Genomic DNA, 25,489 nt, shown 5'->3' on the forward strand with positions numbered 1-25,489 from the left:
AGAGCCTGATATATTAACAGGGATGCAGAATGATTCAAACGGCTGTCTGGGTTTGTTTGTTTTCTGTTTTTTAAATGAACAGAGAGAACAAAAAAATCATTTGTAATTGCCTCGTTTTTCTTTTAAAAACAAAGCTGTTTTTTTAATTAATTTTAAGCAGTTGGCATCCACAGAAGAGAAACAAAGAAATGAAAGGACTCGATTCACTCATCTTCACAACAATTTACCATCAATGTATATACAGTACATTAATGAAGCATTGTTTAAACTTTAATTATAACAGGGACACACCTAGTATGTTTTCTATGTAGTTCTCCAGTAACAGTATTAAACAACGGTGCTCCATATTGCTTATGAACATATAGATATGAAACCAGGAAACCAATGAATCAAAGAGAGGTGCTAACCTTATTACCACACAGCTAACATGGCATTTGTATTGGTAAACTTCTCATGGGCGTTTAGAGCTGACAGAAAAATTCCTAATGTGGCTAACTGAGTTACAGACGAGGTACATGCACGGACACCAGGCGAGCCCCGGGCGGTCCTGCAGGCCAGCTCCCCTAGTCGTCCTCTTCATCCTCCTCATCGCTGTCCTTCATGGTGATGCCCTGGAGCCCTCCGCCCTCGCTGACCGACGCCGTGGCCTCCTCTACCGTCAGCCGGTTCCGAATGGTCTCGTAGGTTTTGCTGTTCAGGGTGGAGTCCAGCACGCCTTGCAATCGGAAATCCCGGTACGTTTTCTAAAGCAGGGGGAAGGAGGAGACAGCAGAGAGGTCAAGGCTGGTTTGGGAGCCACTCACGGAAGAGGCTGGGGTGCCAAGGAAATCCCAGCCCCACTGGGCACAGCGCAGAGCCTCCGTGCAGTAGCAGGGGTTCCTCTAGGGCGACCATGAGCCCCCTCAGAGCAACAAATTGTGTCTGTCTGACAGCCCTGCCTTTGTGGGACCTGCAGGTGGGCTGGCTGCAGGGCTGCACAGGGGCTTCAGAGCAGTGAGGACCAGAGAGAGCTTTAAAAAACGTATGCTGGGGTCCAAAAGCACATCCAAGCAGCAGGGTGAGGCTCTATTGGACTCACTTTCCTGGCTTTAGATGCATTCATCTGCCTGCAAGCGAAGTTATTTTTCTTCACGCAGCAGAATGCCTATCGCCTGTAGCTGCGGACGTGATTACACGTTCCTGGAACGCTCTGTGTTAAATAATCCTACCTACAGGATTGGGATTAAATACGCTAAGTCCGGGATACGGGAGAAAATTGTTCATGTATAAAGATAAGCACATGGCATGTATTTCTTAAATCTCTTTTTCTTCACCTGATTCTGAAACTGGAGTTGCATTCCCACAGCTAGCTGTACTTCCCTTGTTATCACGGTTAATTTCCTTGCATGTGAATTTATGTTTAAAAACTTCTCGATTCTGTGTGATAAAACTCTGGTCCCGTAGTTCATGTAATTGTGCTGTGCTCTGCATGGGAACTATTTACTGTTCTACTGTTTCAGAGAGTCATTGGATTTGTTGTAGCTGCTTCTGAAAGTAATATTGGTTTAAATAAAGCACAAGGAAGAAAGCTTTCCTCAGCTAGCTGACAAGTAGAAATAATTTGCCTGTGCCTGTTGTTTTCAGTTATGAAAAGCACATTTAATACATTTCAGTTTTAATTTATTCATGCCTTCAATGTGTTCACTGCGCACAAGACCATAAACATTATAAAATACTAGACAAAAAAGCATTAGATAGAACCTAAAATGATCAAAAATATATTTACCCCCTTCTGTGATCTTATTATTTCATGTAAACCACTGTGATTTCACACTGAAATAATTATCATTAGTCCAAGGCACGCACACACACACATATACACATACACGTGCACTCGTGGAAAAAAATGTTACTTTCAGGGTATGTTATCTCACCTTTGGGATCTCTTAGAGTTGATTATACACACCCATTGTAAAGGAAACAACTTCAATTAACTACGAGAACAATCCTCATTTGCATTCTGATGATAATCACAAGCCAGAGCTGGGCTTAAATATTTCTAGTAAAACAGTGCTAAAAAACTTCTGGTTTGATTTAACCCATTTTAACACGAGTTCATGGGTGTGATCGACCATAAAAAGGCTAATTTTGGCGTGTTTATTGTACAGGTAGGGCTGAATAAACAATATTTCCCCTTTTTTTCAGGCAGGTAGTTACTTTCTTATTTACACATGTACTTTGCACCTCTGTGCATTTTAAGTTCCTGTTTACCCATCTGATAAAAATCTTCATTTCGAAGCATCTCGGTGAAGGGCTGAATTTATTTGCCTAGGAGGACACGCCGCACACATGCACTCGCCCCTCTCAGCAGCAAGGCGTTCGCGAAAAACCCGGCGGGCGATTACCTTGACTATCCTAATGAGGGTTTTCAGCTGGTAGATGTGAAGCTGCAGGTCCATGCGGTCCGTCAGCCAGGTGCAGACGACATTCATCGAGCTGGTGTACCATTGCTGCAAGAGAGACAGGACTTCTCCAGCAACCACGTTACGTGCGTGCACCGTGCCCTGCACACGCCGGCATGCGGCGGGACCAAGCTGCCCCCCGGTAATGGGACGTGGCAGGCTTCGGGGGGGAGGCCAGCACCCTCTTTTACGCAGAATTTCCATGCACGAGCCTCTAACTTTTCACAACGACAGCAATCTTACTCGGAGGGGTCCCGGCCACCGGCGGCGCCGCCAGGTTTTTGTAATCCTGTTTTGCCATTGACTTGACTTGGCAGCCGTGGCGGGAGTTTTGGCCCAGTCCAGCTTTTAACCCGTTCCCCGCCCCAGCGAGAGCACAGCCCTGCCTTTAGCACCACACTCCAGCTACTTACCGGCTTGAAATCAAACGCGACCGGCCACGGGGAGAGTCTGCTTCGGGGCAAGGGTTGGCTGCGGGTGAGGATGCGCAGGCGTGAGCACCCATGGGTGCTGCGCTGCGCGGGAAACGCTTTGGTTTCAACCTCGCAGTTAGGAAAAGATGGAAAAGCAGCAAGCGAATGAGCTCGTTGCAAGCTGCCGAATTCGCAGGGCCCCTCCAGGGGCTAGAAATTTTGCTGCTTGCCTGTGAAAAAGGCTTGCAGCTGTGTGGCAGCAGACTGCCAGCCCTGCAGCGCAGGAAGGCTCCGGCGGGCTGCGGATCAGCGCCCTGCTCACGCAGGGCTGGCACTGCACGTCTGACGCCACGGAGCGAGGAGCGAGCCCTCGAGAGAGGCAGAAGCAGGGGCTGCGTGCGGCGGGGGATCACAAAACCTCCCCGCTGCACTCAGCACCACGGCCGAATCCCGAGCGGGTCCAGAACCCCATCGCGGGCTCAGGCTCTGTGCAGAGGCACAGCATCTCCCTTGGTCGCTCTGGTTTACTCTTACACATGCACAGAGCAAAACCCGTGCTGCACAGCTGCGGAAATTTATCTAGAACCAGTTAAAGGGAAAAAACAGCCCACAGATCAATTTATAAAAACGCTGATCGAGCCCCATCCAGGTTAGTTTGCAACACAGCTTCCTCCCAGCAAGACTAAAACATTGCATCTGTCAAACTCAGGTATTTTTCCTCTCTCCACCACTCCTTTTTTTCCTGGGCACCAGCATTTGCCATCCAAGCACACGAGCTGACACGAGGCTGAGCGAGGCAAACCCGCGTGTCCGAGCTAATGGCACACAGCGTAACACCAACGGGGGCTCAGCACAGATTACCCGACCATAAGGCAACACAGCCAGGGGCTGCTGCCCTCCAGCAGGACCCCGCACGCTGTCTGGGGAAGGGTTTAACCCCACTGTGGTACTTCATGGTGTAACAGCAGCATGCCTTATCAGCCTATGGCATTACCAAGGGTATTGCAGTGGTATAGGACCTGGTCATTGTGAATGGTCACGATGATAAATCAGTATTAATCTCTTATTGCTGCAAATGCTGTTCTAACTGTGCCCGGGCATGGCAGGCCAAGTGAAACCTAAATAAAACACGGGACCTGGAGACCCAGAGGAAGCAGCCGCTGCTGTTTGCTGCTTGGTGCTGTCAGGGGGCTGCGTCCCCGGGCACAGCGGGACAGAGCGAGGCCACACATGCCTGGAGGGAGAGCTGCAGGGCTGAGCTTGGCACCGGCAGGGAAGCAATACCGAGGGCTCCAGCGTCCCACAGCCCCTTTCCAGAAGTCCATGGACTTCACTGTGTGGCTGGGGAGGGTGAGGAGGGCAGCTCCTCTTGTCTCCTGGCTGCTGGGAGGATGACAGCAGAAGAGAGGCCAGATTACTGGCCTCTGCCAGTAATCACTGCAGCCAGTTCTAGGCCAAGGGACGATTCAGTGAAGATGCCCCTCTACTGCCAGCTCTAGAGTAAGTTCCAGATCTTAATAAAATGGAGGAAATAAAGGGATGGAAGAGTCACCAAGTAAATGGCAAGTGGTGATCTTGTGCTTGAGGCTTACACCTTGTGCAACTTGTGGCAGAGACTGGCCCCTCACCTCCAGGACGGAGGTCTGGCAAGAGCTAAGAGCGCAAACAAAACTAATTTGGACAGGAAAGGAGCTCTGCCAGTGACAGAAATCAAGCTCGGCTATGGTTAGCTGTCCCCTGGCCAAAAGAGCAGCCAGGAAGGCCCAGTGGGACCCTGTGCTGGGCCGACTGCTCCAGGTGGCCAGCCAGGAGGGTCACAAAGGGACTGCCTGGGGTCTTTAAATCAAAATCCACAGAGGAACAAAGCAAAGGTATGTTGCAGGCCCTCTCCCTTCCACTGCTGCCTCTCATCTTCCATTAAATGACCTGCTTCTGGGTGCCTCTGCCTCCCCCGGCTGAGTGAGATGAGGGCCGGGCCTGCCAGCCCTGTGCCGTGCACACCTGCACTGCTGTACTACAGATACAAAATAGAAATAACACTTTCTGCCCAGAGGTTATCAGCAAGGTGACATTGCAATGGTCACACTGTGGCCTGTGCCCACTTCAGCAGGGCCAAGGGAAGGCACCTGAGGGAGCTGCTCGCACACAGCAGCGCCACAGCAGCACGTCCCGTAACTCCCATCAGCCCTAATAACGTCCAGCTGCCTTTTAATGAGCACACACAATTCTGCCGCTGTGAGACCTTCAGCTTCAGCTAAATTAAACGTTTGGTTGTGTTTCTGGTAGCTGAACTGTGGGGAGATGGGCTCAGCCGCTTCGGGACCGTGGAAGGAGCGCTGCTCCTCCCCAGGGCTAAGTTACTCCAAAGACTTTCTGCTTCATGAAAAAAAGAAAAAAAAAAAAAGACAAAGTGTAATTCATTGATCTTGATACACAAAACCGTCACGTCACTTCATAGAGCACACACCAACTGCTGAATTTCAGCCCTGCATATTCATAAAAATAAGTTAGCCCATAAATTAAATGTTCCCTTTAGCTAGCACTAGTGTTGATGTGCTATAAGACGCACGAGCCCTCTGATTCATGACTAACCCACCAAAGAGGATAACATTTGCATATGATTATATTATTAAAAAAAAACAACAACAAAGCCAAATGCTCCCGAATGGGAACGTGATTGCTTCAGACAAAAGAGCGCGGCGCGGTCCTGGCGTGACACCGGGCGGCTCTGCCCTTCCCAAAAGGGCCAAGGGGTTCCTCGGGGCTTGTCCCCATGCACGAGGTGCAGCAGGCAGGGCCCAAACGTGCCCACAGGCTGTGCCACGGGGCCACAACACATCTCAGGCACATTTCTGGAGTCTGAGCGCCAGCTGAGCTGTGGCACGGGCACACTAAACTAGCTAATAGAGAGGCAAATGTATTTTCTCAAAACTCATCACACCTGGTTATAAAGAACCTCAGCACTGCTCCCAGCTCCACGGACCCCAGCTTCACATATTGCTCCCCGCCACGCACACATTACTGAGGGCACCTCACATCCCTCCCGGCCACCCATGGATAATCTGAACTCACTCAAAGGGCACAGGGCAAGGGATAGCACAGCATGACCTGGGTAACAGCTGGGGAAATGCACACAAAGCTCTTAGGATGGCATCAGAGCCCAGGAACAGTAAGCAGGCACCCTATTTGCACAGCTAGGGATGAAATTTCTCTTTGCTGCTGCTCACCTGGGTGGACGAGGTGGCCATGGGCAGCTGGGATGCTCCTGGACAGGCCTTAGAGGAGCAGAAGCACACCATGGGGCTGGGTTGAGGGCTGCCCATGCCATGCCCCAACCAGAGCCATAGGCTGGCTCATTCTTTTTTTCTTTTCTTTCTTTTTTTTTTTTTTTCCTTTCCCCTTTCTTGAATGCAAATGCATGATCAATAAGTTGCTGAAATAGCAAGTTTATCTCTGAATATATAAATTGCAAAAATTGATATGAATAAATCTGCAAGTAACACACTGAGTGTGGCACATTTCAAAGAAAAAAAAAAAAAACACAAAACACCCAAAACCAAACCCACCAACAAAAAAAAAACCCCGTGCTGGGTTCCTGCGCTTTCCGGGAGGTGGTGTCATTACACATACCCAGGAACATCTGCAAACCCCCGTCTTCTTTGGTGCGAGCTGAATGGAAGCCTGACCTCCTGTTCCTTGCCATGAACCTGGAGTTCACACTCATATTTTCCATGTTACAGGAAGCCGCAGCTCACCCCAGGGGTGCTGCAAACAGAATCTCGTAAGCCAGATGCAACACTGCTTCTTAAGGCACCTGAAGGAGCTGTGCTCTGCATTCAAAAGCTTACATACTAGTAGCTTAAGGTCACTTCAGCTTTTGTAAAGAGCGGGACAAAACCAGGAATGCTTATAGGGCTGGGTTGTCAGCAGGGTAGCAGAGGGATTACAAGGAACCTGTGACTCTGCCTCTTTCTGCCTTTACTGGTAGTTTTTTTGTGTGTGAACAAGTGCCATACAACAGATTGAGGCTGGTATAAAGGCCTGGGACTGTGCAAGAGCACCCCGCTGAGCCTCAGCTGTGCTTGCAATTAGCAATAGGCATGAAATGATTATTGTTGTGGTGGCTGATGGCAATCTGAAGTGACAAGTTTTATGGGGGAAGTTGTAGTAGGGATGTTCAGCAAGTTTCTGCAAACCATTAATCGAAGGCTGCTGCACGGTTTAGTCAAAGCTATTTTATGTCACTGCAAAGGTCTCCCAAGGATGCTGAAAGAATATTTTGCTGTTCTCAGTGCCTCGGAATGGAGTTTTTCTAGGTCAGGGATTCTTTACTGCCCTATTTAGTGTCAAAAATACCCATTTGCCTCAAATTAGCAGAAAGCTTGTAGTTAAGGGCTGGAGATTAGGCATACAAAATTACTCAGCAGGTGACTGCTGGGTGGATTTGGGGGTTGAGAAGTCTTTAAAACTGACTACAAGACATTATATACTTCTGACAAAAGAACATAGTAATCCTACCTGCTTGCTTTAACCACTGTTGTTTGTCTATTATGATGTGCTTTAATGCCCATAAGAGCAAAACTACTGGTGATACTACTCAATTACCATAGTAACTCTCCCCTGTGACCTCTCATTTCAGCCCTCGCTTTCCAACCAGAACCAATCCAAGCAGGGCAAATCTATTTAAAACTGTGACACACACGGCACAAGGGAACTCCGAACGCCGGCTGGCTCCCTCTCTTTGTCTGGGACACTGGCTTGTTTTGAAACGCTGAAAGGGAGCTTTGAAATGAAGCCTCGAATCCAAGGTGTTTCGAGGTACGCGGCTTGGTGCTGGGAGGCCGCCTCTGCCGCAGCCCCAGTCCGGCCAGCATGGGGCAGGGGGAGGAGAGAGCGACCTGTGTGCTCCTACGGGCCTCAATTCCCCAAGGAAAGCTCAGTCTGCTCTCAGGCAAGAGCCCTTTCTCAAAGCGACTTGATGGGAAAGGAAAAAAAATATATTACAAGCCACCAACCCTTGTGCCCCCAGCCCACGGGCCAGCAGCACGGCTGGGACGCATGGTGAGGCTGCACCTACAGCTGCTGGCACACGACAGCTCACCGAGCCGTGTCTGTCCCGAGTCCAGGAGGATCTGGGATCAAATTTGGGATTTGGTGTTGTCCAGGGATCAGCTTAGCTTGCACACACGGTCACCAGCTTTGCAGTGTCCTGTGTGCCTCACAGCGGAGCTGCTCTGGCAAGGTCTGCCCCTGTAGCGTGTCCCCCGCTCACACTCAGCCTCACTGGCACACACGGAGCTGCCCACAGGCCTGACATCCAGAGCTCAGGCTGCTTGACAGCAGCACTGAAGGACCTCTCCTGTCCCTCTGGACTTGTGTGACCACCAGGGCTTTCCTCTCCACCTTCCCTCAATGGCTTTGAGGTAGTTGCAGTCATTGCAATCCTAAAAACCTGGGAATGACAGCAAGGAAGAAGTGCAGAGCCTCCCGGCAAATAGTTTCCTCCTCCTTTCTTTAAAAAAGGAGAGGCCAAATCTCACTATACACTGCAGTGCACACAATCCTGACTTGAGAGCCTCCCAAAAACTTGCTGAGATGCCACAAGAGGATGACAGCAGTGGCCAGCCCCGTGCTAACAAGGTCCGTGATGGCCCCGCAGGCACAGCCCCGCGGCTTGGAGATGGGCACAGCCCTTCTGCCACGCGAGGAAGGAGGGAGAGGCACACTTCTCCCTGGCAAACATATGTTTTCTGGATAGAAAGCTGAGACCTGCCCACACAGCGGTCCCTGCCACACTTGTTCATGAACTTCTCTTTCCACAGCTCAAGGAAAACCACGCTCTGCTCTGGGCATCGCTACACACCGTCTGCGAGGGGACCCCTAAGCCTGCTCCTCCACGAGGCAGGCCAAAATTTTGGCTACAAAACCTGCTCTGGCACAGGGGACTGAACGAGCCCCACAGGCTCAGTGCATCCATCTGAGTCACATCCTGCCCATGTTGGTAACAAACCAGGGACTGTCCTGAGATGGAGGTGCTGAGGATTTGGCCCACTCTGCCACGTCTTGTAGGGCCAAGGCTCAGGGACGCCACCGGGTGCACCCGGCCTTCCCCGAGCGAGGGCATCAGCACGGCCCCGCCGTGCTACGGGCACGAAGTTTGGCGGCACACAGCTAAACAGAAAATACGCCATGAGTTAATATCACGGGCATTGATCAGCTAGTCTTACAATTAATGCTTCCAATAAAAAAAAAAAAAAAGCTCCCCCTTTTTATTCAACAGAATAAGAAATTAAACACTTGTGGGCTCATTCTAAAGAATGAATGAAATTGAATAAGCTACCTAGCACTTGAGATTCCCAGCGAGTGCTTGAATAGAGCAAACCTCCTGAGTTGAATGGATTGCCTTTTGGGACCAATTTGTCTCTTTTCACTCTTTATTCCTCCTTTTTTGCTGACAGATGTACAAAGGCGGAACTGCGCTGTGCAGCTTAGCTACATGCACCCACAGCAGCTGTCACTTTTGTCGAGCAAGTTAATCAAGCAAATGCCACCATATCCCACTTTCTATAAGGAACAACATGTTATAGACAGTAGTCTTGGGAGACGGGGAGGGAGGGAGAGAGACTTTATTTTAACTTTGAGTAGCTGTTTTTTTTTTTTTTTCCCCCTCTGTGTGTAAAAAAAAAAAAAAAAAAAAAAAAAAAAGGCAGCCAAACCTGGTAGCACAAGCTGACACTTTTGTTTTCCCGGAGAACAAATATTTAATATGATTTTAACTCTAATTTGTACTACGGGGAGAGCTGTCCGGTTTTAATTAAATTTAAGGGACTTAGGGAACGCGGTTGAAAAAGAAATGGAAGCTTTTTGTTTGTGTTAACGCTTGTTGATAATAATATATTGATTGTCAATCGCTAAGCCCAAAAGATTAGTGGAGCAAATACTATTATCTGAATGCCACAAGTGAAGTGCGAGCTTCCCTTCCCTGCTTGTCCCTTTGTGCGGCAGTTTGAATCGCGGCTTGTTATTTATACATTTTCTTTGATAAAACCAACTTGTGTGGCTGATTTTTTTTTTTGAAACCCTGCCTCATTAAGTGCATAATGGCATTTACGTGTGGGGCTTTCTGCTTTTTAGCCCGTCAGGCTTAAGCTGATATTCCTCTCTCACGAGCGTGTTTCAAAACTTGGGATGCTCGCAAACAATCGGGGACGCAGCAATATTGCAGCTCTCAGCTGCTCTCCTGCCACTGCCACGGGCTCCAAAAGAGCAGAACATTATCTGCAGGGCGTAAATAAACAAGCAGGTACCTTCCTGCTATGCCTGACCATAATGGGGCTGCTCGCTGGGTAGTTCTTCTGTCGCAGGCAAGGCTTTAAGTGGGCACACTTTGGGAAGTGTGCCTTCCCGTGCCGCTCTGCCGAAGGCACAAAGCGCAGCCCTGAGAGGTCTGCTGGCAGCCCGCTCTGCTCCCTCGAATCCCCAGACTTCAGAAAGCATCTTTTCTTTCAGAAAATAAATCTAAGTTTTGGTAACAGACTGCGTCGTGCTGATTTAACGTCCCCGGAGGGTCTTTGGTGGGGTTTGTTTGGGCGCAGTACGCATAGGGCAGAAGGGTTTGGGGTACGTGAGCTCCCCAACACACTCTGGACCCGAGACCCCCAGGAGCAGATCCTCTCATCAGCACTGCTCTGGCATGGCTCAGTGTACGGGGGGTAAATGGGCCTCACGGGGGCAACATGCCTCCTATTTTCTGCATCAAAGCTCCCTACATTAAACTCCACATTAAATTCTAGAGGTCTAGAAAAGTGCTAAAAATTTAATTAAAATCCCTTGAAACCCCAGGATCTTAAAAAAAACCATATATATATATACACACACATACATTACTTTATTCTATTAAAACCTCATGGATGTGTCTGGAGTGCCCCAGGTCAGGAGCACACTGAGCTGTTACCGAAATAAACGGCTGTACATTTTTTCCACCGTGACAGACTTCCACTCTGGCCCCGGATTTGTCGTGTCCCTGTACTGGTATCAGTACGGGCGCACGCAGCGTACTGAGCATCCGCCCAGCCCTGTGATTTCTGGATGCCTTTTACTCTATACTATATTTGTTAACCGTGAAATTTCATTCACATTGACAACGTAGCTATACGAGGGAGTTACAAAGTCAAAGGGGCTCAATATTAAAATAATCTGTAGTATTATTTAATAGTGTCACAGTCCCAGCGTTGCATAATAGGGTTAAGCTGCTAGCCAGAGCGCCTCATCATCTGTCTAGGATGCAAATGGCATCACCGAATTACATTATCTTTTTTTTTTTTTTTTTTTTTTTTCCCCTTTCTCTTCCCAAAAATAAACCACAAAAAAACTTTGAATCGCGTAAGAGCTCTGCCTTCAAACAGAGAAGAGAATTCAGAATGAAAGCAGACCCGGGCGCGCCGAAGTGCCGCACGCTTTTTGCAGTACATATGGTACCTGCGCTCACCCACTGCTCGGGGATGGCAGCCCCAGGCTGGCGCTTCACCCTCAGCTGGTGCCACGGCGGGTGCGAAGGGGCTCGGGCACGGCCGTGCCACGGGGGCCGGGGTGCGGGTCAGCCCCTCGTGGGTATGGCTTCAGACTGCACACAACTCATCCTGCGCGCTGCTCGCCGCAAATTTCTCCCCGCTCCTAACCCCGAAGCATTTTATTCCTTTCTGGGGAGGAAGAAGGAGGATGGGGCATCTGTGTTGCCAGCGGGACCAGGGTCTCCATCAGAGAAACAAGCCCAGGGACGGCACCTCTCGAGCTCCCTGCACTCAGTGCCGCGCAGCACCAGGTAACCCCAGACGTGCTCTGCCCAGCCACAACCCCACGCACCCGGCTGGCTGAGGGGCTGCTTGCTCTGAACACCAGCACTTCACACAAGGTTCGCCCATGGCAGCTCTGCAGCCAGCCTGAGCTACCAAGGGACCAGCAGACAGCTGCAGCCGGGGATATATTGCCTTGTGCCTGCAGCGCCCAGCCCTTGGGCACCGCATCACCCCCCTGCAGCAAGTGCCGCCTTTTGGGTGCTGCGTGACGCCCGTCCTGGCTACAGATATGAGATGGAGCAGCCTGCCTTCGGGGGTGTGCTCTTCCAGAGCAGCCCCGTGCCTGCATGCATAGGATCGGCTCTAAGGGGACCCACCTCCACCGGCTCCAGGTGTGGGGCTGGCACTGGGGTCCTTGGTTCCCCCTCTGCAGCAGTGTGCCCCGCACTCGCCGCAGAGCTGTCAGCCAAAACCCCAAACCTGCTGCTGTGCAGGACACTGCAGACCTCAGTTTTCCTAAATAAAAGAGCTTCTGCTGAAAAGTGTCAAAAGCAATGCAAAGCCACTTCTGTACGGATGCCTGTGCTCAAATACTTTTTTTAACCTGTAAAATATTCTCTGCTTATTTCCATTTTTCAAAAAAGAAATGAAGTTGACATGCTAAAATCCAGGTTTCTATATAAAGAAGCGCGGTATAACACCGTATCCACACAGTGTGCTGCTTTTTTTCTGTCCTGATTGCAGGGCCTTGGGAGTGCAATGCTATCCCTGTGCCGCTGCGTGCAGGGCTGATCAACAAGGTGCACTCCGGTCCTAAAATGGAGTATTTTAATTACACCTGTTATTAGGTCGAATCAGAAGCCGTCCCAAAGTGGGATGTGGGAAACTTCAGCTTTCTCCTTCACAGCCTGCAAACTCCCCAGAGCAGCAAGTGGCTGCCCGGGTATCTCAGCCCTGGAGGTTTTGTGGGCGCAGGAGGGAGCAGCTCTGCTCCCGATGGAGGGGACCTGCTCCCTCCCTGAGCCTTTTGCTGACAGCATAAGCCCTGGCTGAGGGTGAAACAGCACAGGAAAAGGGAAAAGCTGCAGATCAAGAGCAGCAAAGCGACCTGCAACAGCAACTAATCCCCCAGGCACTGCTGCCTGGTGCAGCAACAGCTGGGGCTGCGTGGGGCCGGGCTGCAGAGCGAGGAAACGGGAGCACGGGGCTGTTCGCGCTCCCCTGTATGCACAGCCGGTCCCTTTAGGCAAACGGATGGAGTATGCCTTCTCCCTGCAACACACCTCTTGCCCTAAATCTGCCTGGGGTACTCACTGCTAGGGGGGAGTAAATGCCCTTGTGCTCCGTGCCTGCCCCAACGCAAACAAGCCGAGCTCTCCGGCGCTCTGAAGTGCCGTGCGGATCATGCCAGCGAGCCTGTGCTGACCTCAGAGCAACGGAGCAATCAGTCTGCCTTCTTAGAATGATTAATGGAAAATCTCCTCTGGAAAAGAAATCAAATTAACTGTCTTCAACCAAATGTCTACTGGAACAGGAAAAGCTGTTCTGATAAAGACATTTAGGAGGAAAAAACCCTTACGAGCATTTAAAATCCAGTGACAGATCTAGGACTTATTTTATTAAGACTCTCCCCACAATAAATTACACAGAGCCTACTTAAAGGAGCACTTCATAAAGGAAATGCAGTGATGGGGATGTAGGAGAGGCCACTCGCAGCATGTGCCTGCTGCCAGGACGCTCTCGGATGGGACCGCACGGGACGAGGGCAATGCAGGCGATGGCCACACTCAGCTCTGCTCCAACAGGGACGGCGGAAGAAAAAGAGGCAGCCAGAGCAAAAGGTGCACGCTGTGCCTCCTCAAGGCAAAGGGAGTTTGTCCCCCTCCCTGAAAATACATGGAAAATCGCCATCACAATTTCAGAGCCTTTTTTCTTCCAGCAGCACAGGTACAGGTCCCTGCCGAGACCCGGGGAGACAAAACGCTGCGCTTCCTCGAGATCCCTCTGCTAATTGTCTTCGTTTCACAACTCACTCGGGGGAAAGAAAAAAAAAAAAGGCAAAAAACAGCGAAGAAGAAGAAATAGCTCAGTGGAGGCCATATCAGGATGGGAGTGGGAGAGAGTTAGTGCCCTAATGAGCAGTCGAGCTGCGTAGGAGGGAAGCGGGTTGTTGTCTGTCTCAGAAAGCGCCGAGCGCGGCTGCAGGCAGCTCTCAGATGAGAGCCGAGCCCAGCGCGCAGCCTGATATCCGTTCTTCCCCTGATCCTGCAACCCGTCCTCCTATGAGTAATCCTAACTCACAGTGAGTAGCTCCGCTGACTCACGGCCAGGCTGTTGGGCTCGAGGACGGGAAGGCGAAGGTGGGGCGAGAAGGGCGCTCTTCTGGCATGTGGCTGTGCAGCGCGAGGCTGATGCGCCGAATAAACGCCACGATCCTGCAAGCACTCCCTGAAGGAGCTGCCAAAATTCGAGCGGGTAACCCCGCTGAAGTCAAAGCTTCGATTTTAAGACCAGGCTAATGCCTGGCTGCCTGCACAGGGCTCGCTGGATTAACTGATGTAGCTGTCAGCCTGTGTTGGGTAATTTTCCTGGATGCTCAGGTGTGATAGCAGCCTCCAAACAGCGGGTACTGAAATGTGCTGAGCTGCTGTGAATCCTCCAGTGAAGCAGCGAGAGGTGCCCAGCCAGCTCCCCGGACATCTGTTTAAGGATGCTGTTGAAGACTGAGACTCACGGGGCTCCCTGCATGCTCACGGCCTCTGACATTCCCAAGTCAGCTACCAGCAGACAGCCTCGAGCAGTGACTGCAGGACCAGTGCTCCTGCTGGGCTCTTGGCTGGGGAAAAGCAACTGAAAAGCACTGGATGTCACCCTGGGAAGTCACCGCTGCCACCTGAACAACCCTGCTGAGCACAGCACCTGCCCGAGCCTCCACCTGAGCCCTAGGGGTGGGACCTGGCCAGCGCCCCGGCTGGATCCCACCGATGCCACCCCGACGCCGAGCTACAAAACCGCCTTCGTCTTGCAGACACAGAGGGACCTGCTTGCTTGTTTCATGCGAACTGCTCCGTCTGCTATCCCGGCTGTGACACAGACCTTCGAGGAAGCAGAACATACACAGTGACAGTGAAGTGGTAAAACCGCCTTCTGCAGAAAGCAGCGCGCTCGGCGCTGCAACTCCTGCCGCCTCCCCGGGCGGTAGCAGTGCTATCAGTGCGTGATTAAGTTCTTACCAGACTTTTTGGTAAAGGCAACCTCCCTGATCTGATAACTGCCAAGGACAAGCCAAATACGCAGGGTCAATCTATGCACGTTTAATCCCCAGCAGGCAGATTAAGTGTATAATTGACCCATATAATCCATGTATCATCTCCAGTGAAATGTTTTCTATGTCCGGTTTAGGCAGACGTGAGGCCCATAAGAAAGCTATCAGAGGCACAGAATTACCATGGCAGTGGATTTCATCAAAGTTGGAGATGGCTTTTTAATCACTGATCTCAGAGACTGCTAGATTTAAGCAGATGAACTGGCACTAAGCACATCTGTTTTAATCCTTATCTTCTACTCAGGCTGGTGTCTTCAAGAAGTACAAGGAGGAAAGAAATAAATTAATTTTTTTTTTTAGGTCCTCGCAATCTTAGGAGCTTCTCTGGGTGTTTTGATCTCTCATATCAAAAGCGTGTTTTTGTTTTTTTTCGGTAAGATATTGAATTAATCATCAGAGAGAAAAATGCCATCTGCGCTATTTCGGGACTGCCTCGGGATGCTGGAATTCACAGGATCTCGGGCAGCTCGCGCAGCGCTCGGTAGCCTTTTGCGTACACGATACTTGCCTGCGACCGGGTAGGAGCTATTCTGCTCTGGTTTACAGTAGTGTTTACCAATTTATCAGGAAGGAAGGTTGGCATTCACACGAGCTACTAGTCAGTCATTCACTCCCTGGATCACATATGTTCTGGCGGGCTGAAATCTATCCTGCGTGCACCTCAGGGCATGTGTAAAGAGACACACACGTACGCACGTATAAATAACTTCTACTAAAGAGAGCCTTTACAAGTGAAACTCCTGCTGCTTTCAGCAAAAATTATGGATGCACAAACTCTGATCCTACCAAACATGAGTGCCCACAGGGAGCTGGATTTTGCAGGATTGGTCTGAAGACTCAAAATCCCTCTGCAGGCATTTTTCCAGGTTTAAAATACACCTGCCTGCCTCTGTCCAATCATCCCTCCGAGCAGCCACATCCCGCATGTCAGCCCCCATCCTTCTGGGGAAAAAGGGATAAAATTGTGCTCTCCATCAGGCACTAAGGAGAGCTTGAGATCCGTCTGTGCCGCATGCAAAGCCTCGCAGTGGTTCAGATCACAAAGCACACAGACATGCACAGAACCACGGGGAAGGGACGCATGCCACGATGCTATTCTTAAACTCTTCTGTTACCAGTGCTCCGTACCAACGGGTCTTATTACAGTGTTTTAGCTTTAAATGTTATCAAATTAGTGAGCCAGGCCAAGTAAATAAGTCATGTTACTCTGCAGTAAACAGCACTGCCAAAAAGCTAGTTAGGTTTTGATTACCAGCAGAACTCCACGATCAATCTGTTCGTTCAATGATCCCAAGAATACAGATTTTTTAAAATTAAGATGATGACTCTATTTTGGGGGGATAAAAAAAAAACAACAAAAACCAACAACCCTGACTAATTTGCAGAATTAAGAGGATTAACACACAGACCACACAAAAATACTACAATAATCTTCCCCAAACACTGTTATCCTCCAAAGGGCACAGTCCTGTATGGCAGGTGCAAAAAGGGGAAAGGGTGTGGGGAACGAGACAGAGCTTCTGAGCTAAGAAATGCTATCAAATGCCAAAAGATATGCATTAACCCAGCTTCTGTTGGGAAATGGCCTGACGAGCACCCTGCAGCCTCTGCTGCGGGGAGGAAACAAAGAGGGGAAATGAATGGAAATGCTGAGCAGGGCTGCGGAGGGACGTGGGGGATCGGGAATAACCCGGGACTGCAAACTCCATTGAGCACACAAGAGGCAACCTCACCCTGCACAACGCTGCCCTTCCACTACTCTAAGCTAAAAAAAAATCCGAAGTCTTTCCTAGAGGGCACAGAAAGGCGATTTAGCCCTATGCTGTGACCAGAGGAGCTGCCTGGAGCTGTTTACCTGCCGCTGGAGCACACCTTGCCAGAGGACATCCCGACAGGACTGACCTCCCAGCTGGGGTAAGCAGCACTGCTGCGCTAAACCAGCTGGGGAGGTGCCCTCTGAAGTGCCAATAATCTCATCGCCTGGAGAAACTCCTCAGCTAAGAGGATTGCTCTGCAGCTACACAGGAAGGAGCGAGAACAACCCCGACACAAGTCTAATTCAGCATCCTAAATAGCATTTTTGGCCATTGCTCTGCTCTTTCTTATTCAAAAGATAGCTGGTGCCTAAAACCCCGTAGGGAAAGGAGACCAACAGAGCTTGAGGGCTCCTTGGCTGCATCCCCCTCCCTCCTACAAGCCAAGGGCCCCCAGCCTGCCCCGCTTGAGGGAGCACACTTTGTGGGCAAAACACCTGCAAAGAGGGAGGCTGGCAGCACCGGGTCCCACCTTGCCTTGTCTCACTCCAGGGAAATTTGTGGGCAGCAGGGAGGGAAGGAAAGATTTTGCACTTTTCGCTTTCCACCAAGGTAGCTGCTCTTTTTTTTTGTTGTTGTCAACCGTTAATTTGCTTAAAACGCGCCTTGGTAAAACTAAGGACTGATCAAACTGAAACCAATATTTGCGCTAATTACAGCTTTTGGAAAATCGGCAATAATGGCCCAAAGGGTATAAACACACCAACTGTGAATCACAGGAAACCGATGAGGGAAAAGGCAGTGTGGGCATTGAAAAGAACAGTCCAGATGAGCTCTGGAAATCGAACTGCTCGCGGAATAAATTTCCCCACAAACGAGCAGTGCACTCGCAGGCCCGCTGCAGATGGAAGCGACAGTCTTTTGTTTTGTGTTTTGTTTTGATTTTTTTTTTTTTTTTTTGGTTTTTGTTCCTCCCCGTGCCTGCTCGATGGGTGATGTGCGGCTGGTGCTCAGCGCTGCGAACTCTCCCGAGAGGGGCCCGGGGAGGCAGCGGCGTGCTCCGTGCATGAATGAGGCGTTCTCAGTGGATATGGGTCATGCTAGTAGATGTACACAGTAAGATTATTTGACTCTAATTCATGCCACTTGATATAATGTGATAAAACATTTGACATGAGAGATAAGTTCCATTTTAATCCGATAGGGTGCGGGGGAAAGAAAGAGTGGGAATTAAGAAGGAGGAAGAGGTTTCCGAGGGAAAGGGGATGCGCAGAAAGAGAGGTTTTGAGTAAAAGAGGAGGTTGATTGGAAGGAAAGCAGCTTTCCCTACACACTGAGGAAGCAAACGAGCGAGTAGAGAAAGCGAGTCAGATTGTTACAGTGCCAGAGCCGGGAGCTGGAGATGGCACTGCCGAGAGATGAAAGGAAGGAGAGTGGGAACAGAAGCTGCTTCGAACAGAAATCGCTGTATGGACAGATACCCTAAGAGAGACTGAGACACTAATGCTACAGGCTGGCCATTAGCAGAAAACCTTGGCTATAGAACAGCTACAAGGACAGAAAGGCTGTAACACAACAAGAGCAGCAGAAACAGATATATTGGTTAACATGCATCCAAATCCAAAACAAACGGGCAACACAGGTCACTGTTCTCCTAGAGTCCAATTCATTTATTTCATGCCAACAAAAATAACTTTGGACCTTTAGGTCAGCCTCCTGCCACGCCATTTTTGCCAAGGAGACCATGTTTGAACTTGACCTTTGGTGTCAGGCACCATCGCATGGACCTCTGGAAATGTGAAAGTCCATTCCTAACCAGCTCTGTTTTGGTTAGTTTTTTAAATTTACTATGCTTTAATTTGCTGTCAGCTTTGGAGTGCTTGTCAGTGACAAACATTGCAAAATGTGCAGAGGAGATGGTCCTCAGCAAATGCATCCGCCAGAAAACTGGCTGAGATTTTAACAACGAGAACAATGACCAAGATGTGTTGTTAACGAGAGATTTTCCACAAGCTTAAACATAGTGAGGGCTCTTTTAGAAGATGCTGTTCCCTTGAAATCCACGCACAGACAGACCAAGACACAGTACACTGGAGTAGAGATTTAAAGCAGGCAGAGAGCAGATACGAGCCTTAGTCAGAAAGAAAGGAAAGATTTATTTATTTTTTAAAGCTAAAACCAATAAATTTTCTCAAAATGTGACTTATCCTCCTGTCTTATTTTGTCACATTTTGGGTCTCTCCTGCTTGGTGTCCAAGGAGGAGAAGGCATTTACTTACATCAAATAACCTTTCTATATACATCTCCTCATTGACCTTATCACGCAGGACATCCTGAGAGTGGCGGACAAATGTCACATAGGCATCAGCAACATCCATCCCCGGCTTCTGCATGGGGGAGAGAAGAAGAAGAGAGAGAGAGAAACGTGAATACGCTGCAGGGGCAGCTCCTCCGTGTACCCTCAGCGCTGCTTCTCCTTTTCCTCTGTCTCTCTCCTGCCGCCCTCGTGCAATTCACCCCTTCCTTACCTGCCGTGGTGAGAACAGACACGGTGTGCCCTGCACAGTCCTGTGCCCAGCACAGGACCACGCAGAGACACTGTCTCCATCTCTTCTTTTGCCTAGAGTGCAGCAGTCAGAGCACAGCTCTCCCTCACCACGCCGATGCCAAGAAGCTCTCCTGCTACGCTCGGTGCCGCTGACCTAATCAGCCAAACAGCCGGGCTGCGGATCTGCTGCTTGCTCGTGGCACCTGCCACATGCGAGCCCTCTGGGTTCTGAAGGCAAAAAGCCCAGAGCTGCCCTCGTGTTTTTTCTGCCGAGGTGTGGGGATGTGAGCAGCAAGCAGCTGGCGCTGCAGGAGGCATGCCAAAATCCCAGCGCTTCGCCTGCTCGGACCCTGCCTTCAGCTCACACTGCTGCTCTTAGGGAGAAATTGGGTAAATGTCAGGGATTTACGTCTACAGGAATGGTCAGGGCACTGCTAAATGCCAGGAATTCAGCTCTGCAAGATCCAGGGGATAGCAGCATTTCTGCACGGAAAGTGGGAACTGAGGCAGGCTGCGGGGAAAACACTTAAAAACAATTCCTGTTCGAGTTCGTATCGCCTGTTACATTGAAATCCAACTTACCTCAAAGGAAACCCATTAAAATACTGTAACAGGAGTCATTACAAGAGCTGCCACAAAATCTTAAATTTCCATGGCACGTTGTAAGTTTGTTAATAACTAGTGTCATTAGTTTCCATTACTGTGATTTACCTCAGATCACAGAGTTATCGTTTCTCTGCAAGATACGATTGTCAGCCGCTGCAAATTGAAGTTAGTTAACACATCTGTGTAATTTCCAGGGTGAAAATGAGGACAGTTTGGAAAGCAGTAGGAAGGGAGTTTTTTAATACAAAGCAAACAATTATCAAGCAAAGGGCCAGTGCTTGGCCCTTGGGAAGCTAGTAACATTTCTTAACACCTACTGAAACAATGACAAGGTATTAATTTGAAAAACAATGAGGACAACACAAATGTGGCAGTAGTCAAGTGTTACACTTTCAAGCAATTTTCAGCACGCTGATCGTGCCCATTGCGAGGTGGCAGTGAAGGGATTGCTTTGTGTCAGGCAATCGCAGGAGTGCCTGGGGAATTAGATTTAGCCGGTGGGCATCTGCTCAGCCACACCGTTTCCCCTCTTTCCTCTAAAACAGGAACCTAAAGCAGTGTGACACAGCTTGCCGGCCGTGGGGTGGCCTCTAGCAAAAGCCTGGGAGTTGTGTGGGGCCAGCTGCTGATTTTGTTAAAAACAGCGTAAAAATTCAGGAGAGCGAGTGGCAGAAAGGCGCTGTCAGTGCGAGAGGGGCCACGTGGATTTGGCATCGTCTCCTGCGATAGCTGCATCAGAGGAGGCCACGTTTGGCACAAAAGTTCCTTAAAATAGCTGTTCTGTGCTCAGGCTTCTGCTGACGAAATATTGAAAAGTCACTCACACAACCAGGAATTTCACCTAAAGGCTCTCCATATTTTTCTAGGGTGAAAAATGGACTCTGAGCCTCCCTCTCTAACGCTCTCAGTAACTTGTTTGTGCTGCTCAGAGATATCTTTGCACTGGGACATTTCAAAGCAAACAACACCCCTCACTTTTCAAGAGTTTGCCTTCCCCAAGCTGGACTAAAGGTATTTTGTGGGAAAAGTCTGTCTTGGGATAAAGGGATGGAAACACTGAGCGCAGATGACGCAGTCCATGATGCCCAATACATTTGCCAGGCTGTCATGTGGGAACATGCCGACCAATTGCATCCACATTAAACGCCTATACATTACACGTACAGGTCACCAGACACAACTCAGCTACTCTTGATTTAAATTGCCCAGACTATCTGAATGCAGGATTCGGTGTGGGATATTAAGGACTACTCTTTTTTATTTGTAATTTATTTGTAATTGCCTCTCTGCCTGTAACTGTAACAGTAACTCCCTATTCCATCCAACACTCACATATTACATTTCAACTCCATTTAACTGTAAATTTCTGGCAAGTTAAGTGCTCTGTCTAAGGACATTAAGGGCTCTTTTCTCTGTGAATCAAGGTCTAATTAGAGGAGACGACGTACAATTTTCCTATACCAATTAGAGAAAAAAAAGGGGAAAAATTTCATTAACAATTTCCCAAACACATGTTGCTAACTCATCGCCATTTCCCGAAAGTAATGAAAAAGTCATTTTTCTGAGAGAGTAAAATAAACCAACAATTAGAAGAACAAAAATAAAATAGATTAGCTAATGTGTTAGATGTGTGTTGGCTCAGTTCTAACATGTCTGGACCTTTTTGTTTGGAAATTATTCTGTATTTGTACAAGTCCAAATGAAGAATTAACAGAATGAACTGCTCCTGTTTTTTTTTTTTTTTTTTTTTTTTTTTTTTGATGTGATTCAAGCCAATTGCATAAATGTGGTACTTTTTTTGACACCATCTGCAAATTATTGCCTTAAGAGCCTCGTAGGTCTCTGCAAGAGGGTAAGTGCTGATTATTAGCGTCATGGAGACATTCTTTCCAGTTCAAATGTTAGAAGTGCGAGGGCCCACGGTTCAATCTTGGCTGTTAATGCATAATGTGGGTTGCTACACATGCCATAAAACAAACCACGAAGCAAATTACTATGACAGAAGTTGTTTAAATTGCGCTTACGGGTACATCCACGTATTTGGAAGCAGCCTTCACCTGTAAAAGGAACAAGAACAGAGTTTCCACCGTCAGTACACTTTCAGGCTTTTCCTTTAAACATCAGCAGTAGCTTCTGCACCCGGACTCAGGGCAACATGGTGCTGAGTGGGGCAGAAAGGGCGACAAAAAGTACGTTTCCCATCTAAAAGAACAAGCAAGGGTGGTATTTTTGTTGTTGTTTTGGAGAGGTAACTTTGCTGCCGCTCAGGCTCTAATAGCAACAGATGATAGTGTGGGAGTTGCGCTTCTCCCTCTTCTCCTTAAGCGAGCGGGGGAAGACGGGGCTCGTCAGGAGACATCGCTGCTTGCTTCGGAGGCCTCCTTCCCCACCTAACGCCACGTGTCGCCCCGGCAGCCCATGTCTGTCCCCTGGGGAGCCACAGGCCAAGGACCGCGGGGACGGCCCTACCAGGCACCCTAAGGACCACGCTTCCCTTTGAGGGCTGGCACCGGTGATGGGCTCAGGGCACCTGTGCTCATCTTGGCTTAAAGATGCTATTTTCGGGAGGGTACCAGGGGGTGGACGCAGCACACCGTGTGTCCTCACAAGCTCGTAATCCCCAAATTTACATGGTCTCTGCTTTGCCCCGGGGCAGGGCCCGCTGCCTGGCACGGAGGCAGGCGGCCCTGCCGCCAGGTCCAACTTTTCCAACTGAGCAGCTCCCAGCTGGCCAGAGAGACCCTTTTACCACTGCAGCATAAGGCACCGTGTCTAGAAAGTGTACGGCTGGGATTTTCCACAACGCTTCTGCTTTTAATTAGGGTAAGCGTTGCCGGCCATCTTTGTTTGGGTGTAAAAGCTCACCTGCTTTTAAATATTTCTAAAGCTACCATTAAAACAGCCTAAATATAACACGCACACAGTTGCATCTTGGGATGAATAAATTATGTGTCCCGAATGAGAGAATGAATGTATGTGTGAGACAGAATGTGAGAGTGGGTGGAAGTACTCATATGGTGTGTGTGGGGGGTGCATAATTAAGCACAATGAGGCGATACAAAAGACCAGACTGGTGGTAATTGCCGAGGTGAACGCTGCGAGCGTTCGCAGCGCCCGGGCTGGAGGAGCAGAGGGGAGGGCAGGAGGGCGGCGTGGTGCTGCCTGTGGGCACAAGGGGCCACAGGGGGACGGGGCAGGTCCCCAGACACACGTTCAAGAAGCAAACGACAAAATCGACGCCGAGCCTCAGCTCCCCGTGAAGAAGCGGTGCTCGTCTCGCCTCCAGGTACCCCTGTGCCCAGCTGGCTGGATGCCTCACCCTGGTGCTGCATTTATCCTCAAAACTCCTCGCCAGGCATTGAAGTGCTGTCCTTGCTCCTGCAAAGTGGGGGCAGAGCAGCCCTGTCCTCCCTGCATGAAGGAGCCCAGCCAGCGGTGCCAGCTCTGCACCCGCTGCCCCCGAAGGAAGGAGCTCCTTCCCTCCTGGAGAGCACTGAGAGCACTGAAGCTCTGCAGCCTCAGCACCTCAAGTCCAGGACCATGATCGGGGCAAGCCACACAGCCCACAGCAGGCGTCCTCAAGCATCAGTGTGCAAACACCACGGCTGGACCCTCACTTGCCCAGTTCCTGCAGGGGAAACCAGGAACCCGAGCGCTTTGGGTCCAGCTCGGTGCCACTGCCTCTTCTTCCCCCAAGCCACCAGGCAACAAGAATAACTCAGGCAACTTCCTGCCATCTCCCCCCACTCCACCCACAAAAAAACTGAGCTTCTTCTCCTGCCCACTCCCCTTTAATCAGAATAATTACTTGTTTTTCTTTAAACTCAGATTTGGCTACATTCAGTGAAATTTCCAAACTGCCGGATGTTGTGTGATTTTTGCTAGGCTGCCGTTTTTCACAAATTATGTGACTTTGCCATGAAACGTCTCAGTTTACCATACAAATTTCGTGCAGAACAAAAATAAGATCTTTTACTTCTGTCTCCCTCGGGTAATATGCAGTCTTTAGTTTTAATTACCGTAGGTGTAATTCTCCGCCTACAGAGGCCATCCAGATTAAAGGGAATTTTAGCAGCTGTCATTCCTGTGACTCAGTGGAGCTTCACATGCAGACACCCATCCAGGGCCTGGGCTGCTGCTGCTGAGATGCACTTAAATGTAGCAACAAACAGAAAAAAAAAAAAAAAAGTCTGGCCAAATTTAGAAGGGTATTTTCCTCCCAAAGTGCTCTGCAAGGAGAAGTGGCTAGTGAGAATTTATTAGGACAACAGATGCATTAATTTTATCTCGAATTTCGAGGCAGGAATTGGAAATGAGGATAGCCTACTAGGTGATAAAACTGTCTGTCACAAGACCCCCGATTACATGTCACTTGCCGAGAGCCTGGAAAACATGCGATGAAAGAAGTCGGTAGAAGGGGGTGGGAGACTAATGCTTTCTAGATCTCGGAGGCTTGGACCATAACACTTTGTTGTATTTGTTCAGACAGGGAAAACGTGGGAGGTGGTGCAAGCATGCTGTAACAAGAGAGAATTTCTCTATTTATCGCTGCAAAGACTAAACACAGCGAGTCGCATTACTCCTGCAGGGAACGGTGCTGCTCAGCAGAGGCTTTCTAAGCCCGGCACTGAATGTTTTTTGGGGCTGTTCCTCAGCCTCCTCCTGCCCAGTGCATCCCAGCTGCCCTCCCAGCAAACACTGGGACCAAGCAAGAGATGTCCCTTGCCTGGCAAGCAGCAGCCCTGCTCCTCTGCAGTGCGCCATGGCCTCTTGCAGGGGTGAGGGCTCAGCACTGTGCAGAGAGGGCAGGGCATCCTACAGCTCACCCAAGCAGGAAAATGTGGTAAATACCGTGCCCAAGAGGGAGGATGAGTGACCCCCATGCACCCACGCCCTGCCTCCTCAGGGGTGCTCAGAGCCTGACACGAGTTTTGCAACTGAAGGGAGCAGCACGGGGCCATGTACACAGCAGGACACAGTGGGAGCAGTGCAGCAGCAGCTGAGGAACAGCTTGGCTTCACCAAGAAGGAAAGGCTGCACATCACTGCCTGCCCGGGCTGATGCTGGTATTTCCGATGCCTGAAAAGCTGCCACCTCCACATCCCCTGCTGCTGGCACTCGGGCACCTCCTAACTCCCCATGGCAGCCACCCCAAGGCCTGCCCCAAACGCCCAGGCGGCAATGCTGGGGTTATCCTGCAGAGGGGCTGTGCTGTGGGTTTGTGTGGGATCCCTCCCCTGCCTCTTGCTCTGGGAACAAAGTGCCTCCAGCACAGCCGAGCATCTGGGGTGCTTAGCTGGAACCCAGCACCCGTGGCAGGGCAGGTACGCAGCCAGAGCCTGTGCGCAAAGTTTCTTGCCTCTGCTGGAAAGTCTTCTGACGTCTATCTTCACCACCCCTGCTTCCAAAAGGATGCTACAGAACTGCCTCACACCCATCAGAAAGCAGCCAAGAGCAGCCCAAGAACAACAGAAAACTACAAGGAGGTATGAGAACTCCTGAGGGTGATTTTGGAAATCCCTTGGAGCTTGCAGAGCAGCGCCTTCTGCCCCCTGCCTGGTCTCTGAATGAGTGAGCACACGACAAGGCTGCACGTGTGAGGCCAGG

At 49.9% G+C, this 25,489-nt stretch overlaps 1 protein-coding gene across 3 annotated transcripts in view; it reads right to left on the reverse strand.

Annotated features, from left to right (window-relative positions):
- Nucleotides 1–563: 563 nt before the first annotated feature.
- The window catches only part of CADPS (calcium dependent secretion activator), a gene marked incomplete at both ends in the record, with an annotated part of 194,308 nt that continues 169,382 nt past the window's right edge, over nucleotides 564–25,489 (reverse strand). For all 3 annotated transcript variants that reach the window (XM_084292522.1, XM_084292520.1, XM_084292521.1), the window contains 4 exons: nucleotides 564–743; nucleotides 2,385–2,489; nucleotides 19,008–19,115; nucleotides 21,907–21,939. In XM_084292522.1, the coding sequence (XP_084148648.1) occupies nucleotides 564–743; nucleotides 2,385–2,489; nucleotides 19,008–19,115; nucleotides 21,907–21,939 (426 nt within the window). The remainder of the gene's footprint in view (nucleotides 744–2,384; nucleotides 2,490–19,007; nucleotides 19,116–21,906; nucleotides 21,940–25,489) is intronic.

The sequence above is a fragment of the Netta rufina genome (assembly GCF_964035555.1).
Source record: "Netta rufina genome assembly, chromosome: 10".
Taxonomy (NCBI): Eukaryota; Metazoa; Chordata; class Aves; order Anseriformes; family Anatidae; genus Netta; species Netta rufina.